The sequence below is a fragment of the Natator depressus genome, chromosome 6 (genome assembly GCF_965152275.1).
Source record: "Natator depressus isolate rNatDep1 chromosome 6, rNatDep2.hap1, whole genome shotgun sequence".
Lineage (NCBI taxonomy): Eukaryota > Metazoa > Chordata > Testudines > Cheloniidae > Natator > Natator depressus.
Window position 1 is genome coordinate 3,570,543 of NC_134239.1, and position 12,891 is coordinate 3,583,433.

A 12,891-nucleotide genomic window follows, 5' to 3' on the forward strand; every position below is an offset into this window, starting at 1 on the left:
TGCCATAATCATATCATAATAATATTACGAAGACAAATATGGCATGCAGTGTCACACCCATGGGTCCAGCTAGCCCAGTATCCTGCTCCAACCGCACCACTCCTGAACAGACCCATGGTCCCATCTAGCCCGGTATCCTTCCCCCTCCCTGCCACTCTGGATTAGACCCATGGGCCCTTCTAGCCTGTTATCCTGCCCCCGAGAAGATCCACAGGCCGATCTAGCCTTGTATTTTGCCCCTCCATGTACTCTGATTTGGGGGGCAGGATATGGCCCTGACATGCTCTCAAGGTTCCTTCCCCACTCTGAACTCTAGGGTACAGATGTGGGGACGTGCATGAAAACCTCCTCAGCTTACCTTTACCAGCTTAGGTTAAAACTTCCCCAAGGTACAAACTATTTTACCCTTTTGCCCTTGAACTTCCACTGCCACCACCAAACTTTATCTGGGTTCCTGAAAAAACGGAGTTTGGACACGTCTTTCCCCCCAAAATCCTCCCAACCCTTGCACCCCACTTCCTGGGGAAGGTTTGGTAAAAATCCTCACCAATTTGCATAGGTGACCACAGACCCAAACCCTTGGATCTTAGAACAATGAAAAAGCATTCAGTTTCCTTACAAGAAGACTTTTAATAGAAGTAAAAAAGAATCACCTCTGTAAAATCAGGATGGTAGATACCTTACAGAGTAATTAGATTCCAAACATAGAGAACCCCTCTAGGCAAAACCTTAAGCTACAAAAAAGACACACAGACAGGAATAGTCATTCTATTCAGCACAGCTCTTTTCTCAGCCATTGAAAGAAATCATAATCTAACACATACCGAGCTAGATTACTTACTAAATTCTAAGACTCCATTCCTGTTCTATCCCCGGCAAAAGCAGCATACAGACAGACCCAGACCCTTTGTTTTTCTCCCTCCTCCCATCTTTTCAAAGTATCTTGTCTCCTCATTGGTCGTTTTGGTCAGGTGCCAGCGAGGTTACCTTTAGCTTCTTAACCCTTTACAGGTGAGAGGATTTTTCCTCTGGCCAGGAGGGATTTTAAAGGGGTTTACCCTTCCCTTTAAATTTATGACACATGCTGTTTGTGGGTCGCAGGGGCTGACGTTGAAAATGTGAATATCTCTCTGGTACAGGATACCTCGGAACATGAAACAGAAACTTAGAAGCTGGTGGTGGCGAGGTGGGGGAGTGGTGTCACCTCAGGTTTCTGTGTGTGTGTGTTTCCACTTGTCACACACAGGCAGGAGTTCTGATCCCTGAAAAAGAAAGACAGAATGAGAAATTAATCTCGAACCACGGCCTCCTACAAGCCTAGCCCTGGGGTCCCCCACCAGCTCTGTGGCTGCCCCTCAACGCCAACCGGCAGCCCCCCTGCAAACGCAGAACTGGGTTCCCCCCACCCTCCACAGCTCGGCTGGTGCCCCTCAGTCCTGATCCACAGCCCCTTGCTATCCTAGAAGTGGGCTCCCCGCACAGTTCTGCAGTGCCCATCCATTTTAAAGATCCTGTCCAGAGTGATAAACAGAGGCTATGTCTTCACTATGCACCTTTTAGTAACAATGCTGTGCCGCTAAGAGGTGTGCAGTGTAGCTGCTCTTTGGTGACAGGAGAGAGCTCTCCCATTGACCAAGCGCTGTTCATTTGTCAGTAAAACTTTTGTCATTCAGGGTGTGTGTGTGTTTTTTTCACACCCCTGAACAACAAATATTTTACCCACAAAAGTGCAGTGTAGACAAAGCCAGAGTCATATAAGATGATAGGTTGATACGAGGGTGTATGGCGATAGATAGATAGATAGATAGATAGATAGATAGATAGATAGAGGCGGGTGTAAGGGGTTGGATGGATAGATAGATTAGATGAGACTGATGTTTAAATAGGTTATGGGGACAGATAGATAGAACTTTTTAACACATTAAACATTTCATATCTCTGGGTGTGAGGTTCTGTACATTGTGGGAACACCCTACACCCCCACGTCCATCCTTATACCGTGATTGTGTGATATCCAATGCAAATCTTGACATGTCGGGTGTCTTCAGAAGGCTCATGATGCACTGAGCATTGTTCTTACAGTACTGTTATAGGTTATAATTTCATGTATATAGTTAAGAGGCTGAAAATGTGTCTTCATGGCTAAAATATAAGCCCAGGCAAAAACTCTCCAAGAGCAGAGGGGCAGTTCACACCTCATCAGGGCATGTATGGGACAAACCCAGCCCAGCCTCACAGGAACAAAGGATGCTGGCCTAGGCAGCAAGAAAGGATCTGCTGGACTCTCGAGTGAGTCACCCCCCTTCCTTTCATCAGTTTGGGACTGTGATGAGGTCATATCCACCTGACTCCAAAGGGGGAGGGGGGCGCAAAGCCAAGAGGGAAGAAAGGACACGATAAAAGGGAGAGACCTTTGCCGTGCTCTTCCTCTCTCTTCCACCTCATCTACAGACATCACCACCAAGCGACTGAAGCGCTGATCAAATGGGAGAGCCTGGCTGAAGAGCAACCAGCCAGCCTGTGGTGAGAAGCATCCAAGTTTGTAAGGGCACTGAAAGTGTTAAGATCAGCTTAGAATGAGTTTTGCTTTTATTTCATTGGACCAAATCTGACTGGTTATTCTTTGACTTATGATCACTTAACACTTATCTTTTTAGTTAATAAATCTGTTTGTTTATTCTGCCTGAAGCAGTGCCTTTGGTTTGAAGTGTGTCAGAGACTCCCCTTGGAAAAACAAGCCTGGTACATATCAATTTCTTCCTTAAATTGACAAACTCATATAAGCTTGTCGCATCCAGCGGGCATAACTGGACACTGCCAGACGGAGGTTCCCAGGGTAGTGTCTGGGACCGGAGATAGTGGCTCGTGTCATTCAGTTGCACAATCCAAGGAGCAGCTGACATGCCAGAGGCTGTGCGTGAACAGCCCAGGAGTGGGGGTTCTCACAGCAGAGCAGGGTAAAGCTGGTTCCCAGAGAAAAGGATTGGTGTGACCTGGCAGATCACCGGTCCAGATCACACTAGGGGGAAGTCATGCTGGGGTCTAGATCTGGGAGAAAGAAATAATTTAACAGATCTCACAGTGAAGCTTTCTACCTCTCCAGTTCATGCTGATGAAAAAGGCTTAAAGTTTGGTGTGAGGGGGTGGGTGGGAGGCAGGACTCCTGGGTTCTCTCCCTGGCTTTGGGAGGGGAGTGGGTCTAGTGGGTTAGAGCGGGGTGGGGGGAGGGGGACTGGGAACCAGGACTCCTGGGTTCTATCTTGTCTCTGAGTGGGGAGTGGGGTCTAGTGGGTTAGAGGGGGTGTCATAAATATAAAGAGAAGGGTAAACATCTTTAAATCCCTCCTGGCCAGAGGAAAAACCCTTTCACCTGGAAAGGGTTAAGAAGCTAGGATAACCTCCCTGGCACCTGACCACAATGACCAATGAGGAGACAAGATATTTTCAAAGTTGGAGGGGGGAAGAAATAAAGGCTCTCTCTGTCTGTGTGATGCTTTTGCCGGGAACAGAACAGGAATGGAGTCTTACAACTTAGTAACTAATCTAGCTAGATATGCATTAGATTCTCTTTTGTTTAAATATCTGAGAAAATAAGCTGTGCTGAATGGAATGGATATTCCTGTTTTTGTGTCTTTTGTAACTTAAGGTTTTGCCTAAAGGGATTCTCTGTGTTTTGAATCTAATTACCCTGTAAGGTATTTACCATCCTGATTTTACAGAGGTGATTGTTTTACTTTTTCTTCAATTAAAATTCTTCTTTTAAGAACATGATTGCTTTTTCATTGTTCTTAAGATCCTAGGGTTTGGGTCTGTGTTCACCTATGCAAACTGGTGAGGATTTTTATCAAGCCTTGCCCAGGAAAGGGGGTGTAGGGTTTGGGGAGGATTTTGCGGGGAAAGACATTTCCAAGCGGGCTCTTTCCCTGTTATATATTTGTTCATAGATACATAGATACTAAGGTCAGAAGGGACCACTATGATCATCTAGTCCGACTCCTGCACAACGCAGGCCACAGAATCTCACCCACCCACTCCTGCGAAAAACCTCTCACCTATGTTTGAGCTACTGAAGTCCTCAAATTGTGTTTGAAAGACTTCAAGGAGCAGAGAATCCTCCAGCAAGTGACCCGTGCCCCATGCTACAGAGGAAGGCGAAAAAGCTCCAGGGCCTCTTCCAATCTGCCCTGGAGGAAAATTCCTTCCCGACCCCAAATATGGCGATCAGCTAAACCCTGAGCATATGGGCAAGATTCACCAGCCAGATACTACAGACAATTCTTTCCTGGGTAACTCAGCTCCCACCCCATCTAACATCCCATCACAGGCCATTAGGCCTATTGACCATGAATATTTCAATATCAGTTAATTACCAAAATCATGTTACCCCATCATACCATCTCCTCCATAAACTTATCGAGTTTACTCTTAAAGCCAGATAGATCTTTTGCCCCCACTGCTTCCCTTGGAAGGCTATTCCAAAATTTCACTCCTCTGATGGTTAGAAACCTTTGTCTAATTTCAAGTCTAAACTTCCCAATGACCAGTTTATATCCATTTGTTCTTGTGTCCACATTGGTACTGAGCTTAAATAATTCCTCTCCCTCTCTGGTATTTATCCCTCTGATAGATTTATAGAGAGCAATCAGATCTCCCCTCAGCCTTCTTTTGGTTAGGCTAAACAGGCCAAGCTCCTTGAGTTTTCTTTCATAAGACAAGTTTTCCATTCCTCGGCTCATCCTAGTAGCCCTTCTCTGTACCTGTTCCAGTTTGAATTCATCCTTCTTAAACGTGGGAGACCAGAACTGCACACAGTATTCCAGGTGAGGTCTCACCAGGGCCTTGTAGAATGGTACTAAAACCTCCTTATCTCTACTGGAAATACCTCACCTGATGCATCCCACGACGGCATTAGCTTTTTTCACGGCCATATCACATTGGCGGCTCATAGTCGTCCTATGATCAACCAATACTCCAAGATCCTTCTCCTCCTCCCTTACTTCTAAGTGACGCGTCCCCAGCTTAGAACTAAAATTCTTCATCCCTTAGTGTGTGACCTTACTCTTCTCACTATTAAATTTCAGCCTATTACTATGATTATTATTAGACGTTTGGTGGTGGCACCATAAAGTCCAAGGGCAAAAGGTAAAATAGTTTGTACCTTGGGGAAGTTTTCACCTAAGCTGGTAAAAGTAAGGTTAGGGGGTTTTCATGCAGGTCCCCACATCTGTACCCTAGAGTTCAGAGTGGGGAAGGAACCTGGAGAGGGAGTCAATCTGGGAGTCAGGACTCCTGGGTTCTATCCCCAGCTCCAGGAGGGGCCTGGGAGCCCAGAGATTCTCCCACCACCATTCACTCACCTGCTGGGGGTGACTGTCCCGGGGCTGGAAGGGCTGATGAGAAAGGTCCAGGCTTGGATGGAGGTGCAGCTCTGACTGGTGAAGCAGTGGGCGTGGCAGGGAGCTCTGGGTCTCCCCCTCCTCCTTCATCACTGACATCAAAGGCGCTCTCTCCCTGCTGCAGCGCCGTGCAGCTGCAGAGAAGGGCAGGGGGAAGCCTGTGGTAAGAACCGCTCTTCCTGCCGCTAGAAACTCAGACGTGCGGCTCTAGCGCTGCCCGACGCTACAGCTTGAGTCTGAGGGGCTACATGTGCGAAGCAGGGGGGCCATCACTCTAGGGGAGGGGGCTACGGGAATCCCGTCCCCATTCTGCCATATCTCCCAGGCCCCCTTTACTCCTGGCCTCTGCCCCATGATTCCACCCGACTGCTTCCCAGCAGGAGCATTCTGCTCTGGGGTGGGCTACGTCTCAGCTCCATACTGGTCTGCACTGCATGGCTCCCAGTTTCCCAACCTGGGCTCCGTGACCTTAATGTTCAGCCCCTTGGAGCAGAGGTCGCCTCCAGGTGGGAACATGCTGCCCTGGGATCTCCTGCCTCCCAGCCCCATCTTGACCTGGCCTTTGTGGCTCCTCGTTTCTCCATCTGGCTCTGGGATGAAGTTTTGCACACACATCCCCGACCCCACGACTCGCCCCGGTTCTATGAGGAGAGCAACACTGAGACATGCCCATGTTGGCCCCTATGTCTCTTCGGCTTCACCGTGTCCTTATCCCCCTCCCCCCATCTCAGCTCCACCATTGGCCATGGGGCTCCCACTTCTGCCCATCCCTCTGTCCCTGGCAGCTTAGAGTATTGCCCAGGGTACTCTAGCAAGTAGCTGATTCATGCTCTGCCCATGCCCAGGGCACTGGGGTACGGGGAAGGACTCGGGCCCAGGGGGCAGTGGCTTGGAGGTGGGCGTTGCCAGCTAGGGCCTTGTACTCTGCAGCCATTGGGTGTGGGTTGGGGCAGAAGCAGGCTATGGAAAGATCCTTTCCTCTTCACAATGAATCACAACCACACCCCCATCGGCTCTCGGAGCCGCCACGTCTCTCTCTACCTCTGCACCAGGATCCCAGCCTTCATTCCAGGGGCAGATCAGGAGCTCGCAGCCTCCCCCCGTCCCCAACACCTTCCATGCACTGTCAGAACTGACCTGCAAGATCGATTTAGCTGATCAACCGGCTCGGGGCTTCACAAGTCCAGGCTGCCACTTGCTGGAGGAAATCGGAGCTGCACCATTAGAAGAGGACTATTATTCTAATTCCCCAGCCTCCGGATCCTGCCATGTCACGGGGCCAGATCAGAACCAGTGCCCCCTACAGGGGAAACGCTCGGTGTCCCATTCTCCAGCCTCCTGAGCCAGCCAATCCCCCTGCCCTAGAGCCAGATGAGAGCTGAATCCCCTTAGAGGGAAAATTCCTCCTATCCCCTCCTCAATCTCTTGGCAATAGCAGTGTCTTGCAAATATCAGCTGGGGGATATTAATGCCCACTAATAACACGGACCATCTCTCTGTATCTCTTTCCCACCCACCCCACTCTCTCCTGGACAGAAGCCAATCCCTTGGGTTGGCGTTAGCCACATTACATTGGATTCCCAATTGCAGCAAATTCATCCAGCTATTTAGCTCCCGTGTCTTGCCATGCCTTGCTCCTCCCAGCCTAGAGCTCCCCGTCGTGTTCCCAAGTGTGTATTGCAGCCACTCATTTCTACTCTACATCTTGGTCCAGCCCACTGAGGTTAGAAGAATCACAAGGCTTCCTGCTTAGAAATATGCTTTCACAAATGTTTATTGAAGCAAGGAGATACATTTGCAAAGATCCAGAGAGCTGGAATCCAACCAGAAGCAAATCATTTTGTGGTGGAGATGCAAAGCTGCCTGGCATTTTAACAGGCTGGAGACACTGAACTTACAGTCAGTAGGGTTCAGAGTTAACAACCCTCATTACCAGTTAACAGCACCATGGATCTAGGCTCTCACAGATGCAGATGGGGTGAGCCAGGAAGATGCTTTAATCCCATAAGTAGGGGGAATTTTCCCTTTCCAGGGTGACCCCAATGCTGTGCCATCTCCCTGAGCCTGCTGATAGCCTGAACCGATAGGCCTGTGGCATGTCCTTGTGGGTGTTCACTCTGAATCCTACCAATGGCAAGTGATGTCGCACCATCTCTGCTGATCATCTGAGCATGGAATATCCAGCTAGATAGTAGGTGGGACCTGCACATTCAGGATGAGATAGTTAACCCCAAAGGTACTGGATAATTGTGGAAAGCCACAGAAATCACAGCTAGGAACAGCCCTCTAATGAATCCTCCCTCCAGGAGCCCGTCCCATCCACTGGTGTTTAGAACTTTGCCCATCGCTGGAGTATCTTCAGGGTTTCTGCAGAGGGTTAATCCCTGATGCCACAATAGGATGGGACTGAGCTTTGCTCCTGATGATCTCTTTTCAGCTGGATACACTAGACAGGCAATGACAGTGGGTGGATGGATACGTGGGGTGCTGGATTAGTTGCACTACCTGCAATATTGGTTGACTGGATGAACTTGACATTCATGGGTTGGTTGGTTGCACTGGCTACACATGTTGGTTGGACGGAGATAAGATATTAGTTGCGTGGCTACACCGGATGCACTAGGTACATACACTGGTTGGTTGCCTGGATGGATACATTAGGTGCATTGGATACACTGGTTGGCAGGATACTCTAAATACATTTGTTGGTTGGTTGGTCGGTTATAGTGGACATCCGAAACACATTCATTTGTTGGTTGGCCGGCAGGCTGGCTTTTTACATTGGATGCTCTAGATAAATTCAATGGCTGTTTGGATGCATTGGATACATTCATTGGTTGGTTTGTTGCATATGTTGGATGCACAAGATATATGCACTGGTTGTTTGGAGGGATGGATATGGTGGATGCACGTCACACATTCTTTGATAGGTTGGTTGGATAAATTGGATACACTAAATCCAATTGGTGGTTTACTGGTTGAATACCTTGGATAAAGTAAATGCAACAATTGGTTGGTCGGTTGGCTGGCAGTTGGCTGGATGTGGGGGGCAGATAGGTTGGATGCGGTAGGTGAATGCCTTGGTTTGTTGGTGAGATGGGCACATTGGATGGCTGGAATCATTGGACAGGCTGGTCTGAGGGATCTGGAATGAGCGGTTCATGGTGGGATATTTTCCCAGAGGGAGTTGTGAGGATATCGGGCCACAGGAGCAGACCGTCTCTTCTGGGTATAGGAAAGACCAATACCTGAGCAGGAGTAACAGCATGAAGCTCAGTAGCGTTAGCAGAGCGGGAGCTAGGAAATGCTCTGGGGGATAAGGAGTGCTATTGACCAGAAGGCCTCCACCTCCTTCCCCTTGGCTGTGCTCTGCTAGGGTGGCTGGGAGACATAGTCAAAGCAGCTCCGGCCCCCGAGGTGGGGCCCACAGCGCAGGCTGTACTGGAACCAGATGCGGCCATGGTTCAGGTAGCAATCCTTCTGGTGGGGCCCCCCAGCCTCCAGCGGGATGTCGCAGCTTCCCAGCAGGTCATCGTCCCACTTGAAGTCCTCGTCCCAGACCTCTATGCGGATCTTGCTGGTGCTGGTGATGCGGACGGTACCGAACTCCAAGGGGACGTTCCAGATGGGATTGTTGTTGTTCCAGATGGTGCCGGTCTGGATCTCCCTTCTCTCAAAGAAGACCTTGACGAAGGCATCCGTAGCAGTAATGTAATCCCCCCACAGGCCGCTGGCCCGCTTCAATGTCACCGTGAGCTTCCCCAGGCCGCGCTCCCGCGAGCAGCACATGGTGTTGGTCATGGTATCCCCGGGGCAGAGGCAGGAGCAGGGGTCATGGGCGCTACGTTGAGTCCCCGAGGGGCAGCTTCGGGTGCAATTGCTCCACAGGGCCCTCTCACGGATGTACTCACTCACCGCCCGCCTCAGTGCCTCCCGCTTGGGGTCATCCTGCTCCAGCAGGATGTGGATGGGGTGCAGCGAATAGGACACCAGGCCGGGGCTGGCTTTGAGGCTCTCTATCCAGGTGGAGAAGACCTTGGCATTACTCCCGAAGAGCACATCAGTCGTGCTCTCTCCTCCCTCCACCTCCACGTGGCGCTCCCGATACGTCTCGTGGAAGCTCCCCTGGATCTTCCCCTTCTTCTTCTCCTCCTCGCACTTGCTGTGCCCACCCTTGACTGAGGCCATTCCGATACTCTTTGCTGCCTCCATGCTCAAGCAGTCCTTGATCTCGTCGACAGTCAAGCTGCTCATTGACGCTTCGCAGACCCGCACGGCTGTCACGTCCCGTGCCCGGCCCCCCAGCTGCAGCTGGGAGAGGTAGTGGGTGCCGTAGTTGCTGATTAGCTGCTGGTACTCCAGCTTGGATTTGCTGTCGTACTGCTCCGGGAGGTTCTCCAGCGCCAGAGTGAAATGGCTGGTGAGCGGTGGCGTCTCGCTGACCCGGAACCTGGTCAGGGAGACAAGGGGAGGAGTGTGCTCAGCCCAATGAGTCAGCTGAGATCATTAGCTGTGCAGCCTAAGGCCCCAGCCAACCCAGAAGAAAGGGTCTAAGCAGGTGGTTCCTGTTCAATGCAACCACCCAGTCTGCTGAACTTCACAACCTTGCTGGGGATACCGCCAGCTGCTTGATAGTTCTGGCCACAGCAGGTGGCCGGGGTGTCCTGACATACAAGACAGGAAAATCCCCCACAGCTGGCCCGTCCCAGATGTGAGCTGGTGCCCCGTAGAGGGGAAAGGCCTCTCTTCCCTCTTCCCCGCTCCCTTGAAACAAGCTAGTCTCCTGCCCTGGGGCCGGATGGGAACCAGAGCCCACTAGAGGGGAAAGGCCCTGTGTCACCTTGTGGTGTTGCTGTGATCCCAACTCCAGATGAGCCCTCCTGACTGAGGCTGGCTCTCACCTGTAATAGCCGCAGGAGACCTCATGGCTCATGAAGCTGTATTTGTCCTTCCGCGTGTGGTCTAGCAGGAAACTGGCCAGTTTGGAATGCGATCCGGCCAGCGCCACCTGGACATTAACCTTGGGCTTCACCGGCACGTCCAGCCCCACCTTCCAGTCGTTCTGCACCGGGGACGCCGCGGACTCCATCATGCCCATCGCCGACTGCGGCACCGAGCTGCTCAGGTTGTGTTGGCATGAGACGTGGACCCTCCAGTCCACCACAGCCAGTGGCAGCCTCTGCCACTGCCCTCCCTGCAGTTGGTTCCGGCACAGGGTGCAGGTGCCGTCTGGATTCTGCCAGTCACTGCTGTCCACCAGACCGGCCCCCTTCCTGGCCATCGTGGTCACATCGATGCCCATTCCTACCAAGCTGTGCCCGGGAACGAAGGCCGTGTGCTTCTTGCATTCATTGAGCGTCCCTGTCTGACAATGGGAGGCGGCCCCAGGGAAGATGAAGAGGAGGAGGAGGATGAAGGCACCAAATCTGGGCATGGCTGATGTGATGGGATCCCCCACCAAGGAGAGGCAATCAGCCTCTGAACAGCCTAGAGGAACAGACACACAGAGGTCCAGAATTAGTGACAATCCAGTGGCAGGCAGTTCCATTGATTAACTCTGTTGTAGCAACAGAGACATCCACTTACCATCCATGACATCTACCATGTTCTATAGCACACCCATGAAAACTGTGGGCTCTAGAAACTCTGGTGTCAATACATAAATGACCTGATGCCTCATTTGCATGTTTGACTACTGATTACCTAATTTGCATCAATTCCCTCCTGTCCCTATTTCCCAGATGTTGTAATATCAACACTAACTATGAGGAGGAGGTAGAGTTTCACGTACCCACTCGACAGCTTGCTATATAATCATGGGTCATTGCAGTTCCTCAATGGGACCTTGGGCCACGCTAGGCCTGACTGGCGTTGCTGTGGAAACTGCTGGGGCCCCCTTGTGGCCACGCCCAGTGGTGGATTTGGTTATGTTGGACTACTGATGGGGGGTCATTTTATGGGGCTTCTCTCTGGCGCTGCCACCTTTACACTGTGGCTGTTGGGCAAAGAGAGCAGGAAATTCTGGTGTCCCAGAGGAGACTCTGGGCCCATCTAGCCCAGTATCCTGCCAACTCCCTTTTGCCCTGGATCAGGTCCATGGGCCCATCAAGCCCGCTATCCTGCCCCCTCCTTGCCACCCGAGAACAGACCCATGGGCCCATCTACTCTGGTATCCTGTCCCCTTCCTTCTGCCCCAGATGCTTTGAGCACTTCACACTTCTCTTTGCATCCCTCCCCTTCCTAACCACAAGGGATGCTGTGTTAAAGGTCAATTTGAATTGTTTTCAACTTGGGTTGGAACTGTACAGCAATGCTGGCTGTGGGGCAGGAAAGGGTAACAGCTTTGCATCCTGTCAGGGTAGCAGGCTCGGCCTGGGAGGGGACAGTAAATGGTTGAACTCACCCCAGCAGAACCAGGCAGGAAAAACGCATTTGAAAATGGACTGCTTGGTTCTGGCCAGCCCCCTGCAATCCAAGCCTTGGGGTCCCCCCCCCCCAACTCTGCTGGTGCTCCTCAGTCCAGATCTGCTGCCCCCCACTGCTTCGTTGCCAATAGAAAATCAAACAGCCTGAAATTGCAAGATGCCCCTGATATGAAGGGTATCAACTACGTAAATTAATGATCAAAAGCTGAGTGGTAACGTGGTCTAGTGGCTGGAGCACTGGATTGAGAGTCAGGACTCCTGGGTTCTATTTTCGCTCTGGCAGGGGAGTGGGGTGAAGTGAGTTAGAGGATGGAGGGTGGGGGGAGTCAGGACTCCTGGGTTCTATTGTCACACTGGGAGTGGAGTGAGATCGAGTGGGTTAGAGCAGGGAGGGACTGGGGACCCGGATCTTGGTTCACGTCTGTGCAGCACCCAGAGTGACGGTGTCCTCAATCTCGGCCGGGGTCTGTGCAGCACCCAGCATGATGGGGTCCCTGATCTCGTCCAGGGTCTGTGCAGCGCCCAGCGCAATGGGGTCCGTGATCTCGGTTGGGGTCTGTGCAGGGCCTGGTGCAATGAGTTTCCCAATCTCAGCTGGGGTCTGAGCAGACCCACCCATCACTCACCTGCCTCAGGAACTGAGCTGAGGAATATTTCAGCTCCGGGGCCCGTCGGCAGCCAGAGTTGGTCTGTGCCTCTGCTGGGAGAGATGCGCTTTGAAGGTGGATGAAGGCAGCACGCAAGGTCTCCTGTGTTCTCAGTGTCTCAGCCGTCCTCACGCTCCCCCCAGCGCTGAGCTCCTGCCCCCCTTTACACCCCCAGCCACAGCCAGCTCGACTGGAAGCTCTGGTCAGCAATTATTCCACCCCTGTGGTGGATCAAACGCGGGTCCCATGGGTCTCGACCCACAGCCCCCATGATCCCCCCCATCAGGGGATTCTGCTCACTCCTTCACCCCCTGCTGGTAGGACCCCTATCCCTCTGCATCCCCATATATTCTACCAGGGGTCTCCCTCCCTCCATCCCAGCATGCCCCCCCATCCGCTTTTGTCTCCTTCTCCCCCATGGAG

General features: G+C 51.7%; 1 protein-coding gene across 1 annotated transcript; it reads right to left on the bottom strand.

The window, feature by feature from the left end:
• Positions 1 to 7,241: 7,241 nt before the first annotated feature.
• LOC141989833 (perforin-1-like) lies at positions 7,242 to 11,071 on the bottom strand. Its single transcript, XM_074956753.1, has 2 exons — positions 10,298 to 11,071; positions 7,242 to 9,846 (listed from the first exon to the last, which is right to left on the bottom strand). Exons 1-2 carry the CDS (start codon positions 10,942 to 10,944, stop codon positions 8,769 to 8,771), a joined length of 1,725 nt encoding a protein of 574 aa, XP_074812854.1. The 5' UTR covers positions 10,945 to 11,071; the 3' UTR covers positions 7,242 to 8,768.
• Positions 11,072 to 12,891: the final 1,820 nt, after the last annotated feature.

Coding starts and splice junctions, on each gene's coding strand:
- LOC141989833 (XM_074956753.1), bottom strand. CDS start 10,944: ATGGAACTGCCTGCCACTGGATTGTCACTAATTCTGGACCTCTGTGTG. Junction 9,847..10,297: donor GTCTCCTGCGGCTATTACAG/GTGAGAGCCAGC, acceptor CTCCCTGACCAG/GTTCCGGGTCAGCGAGACGC.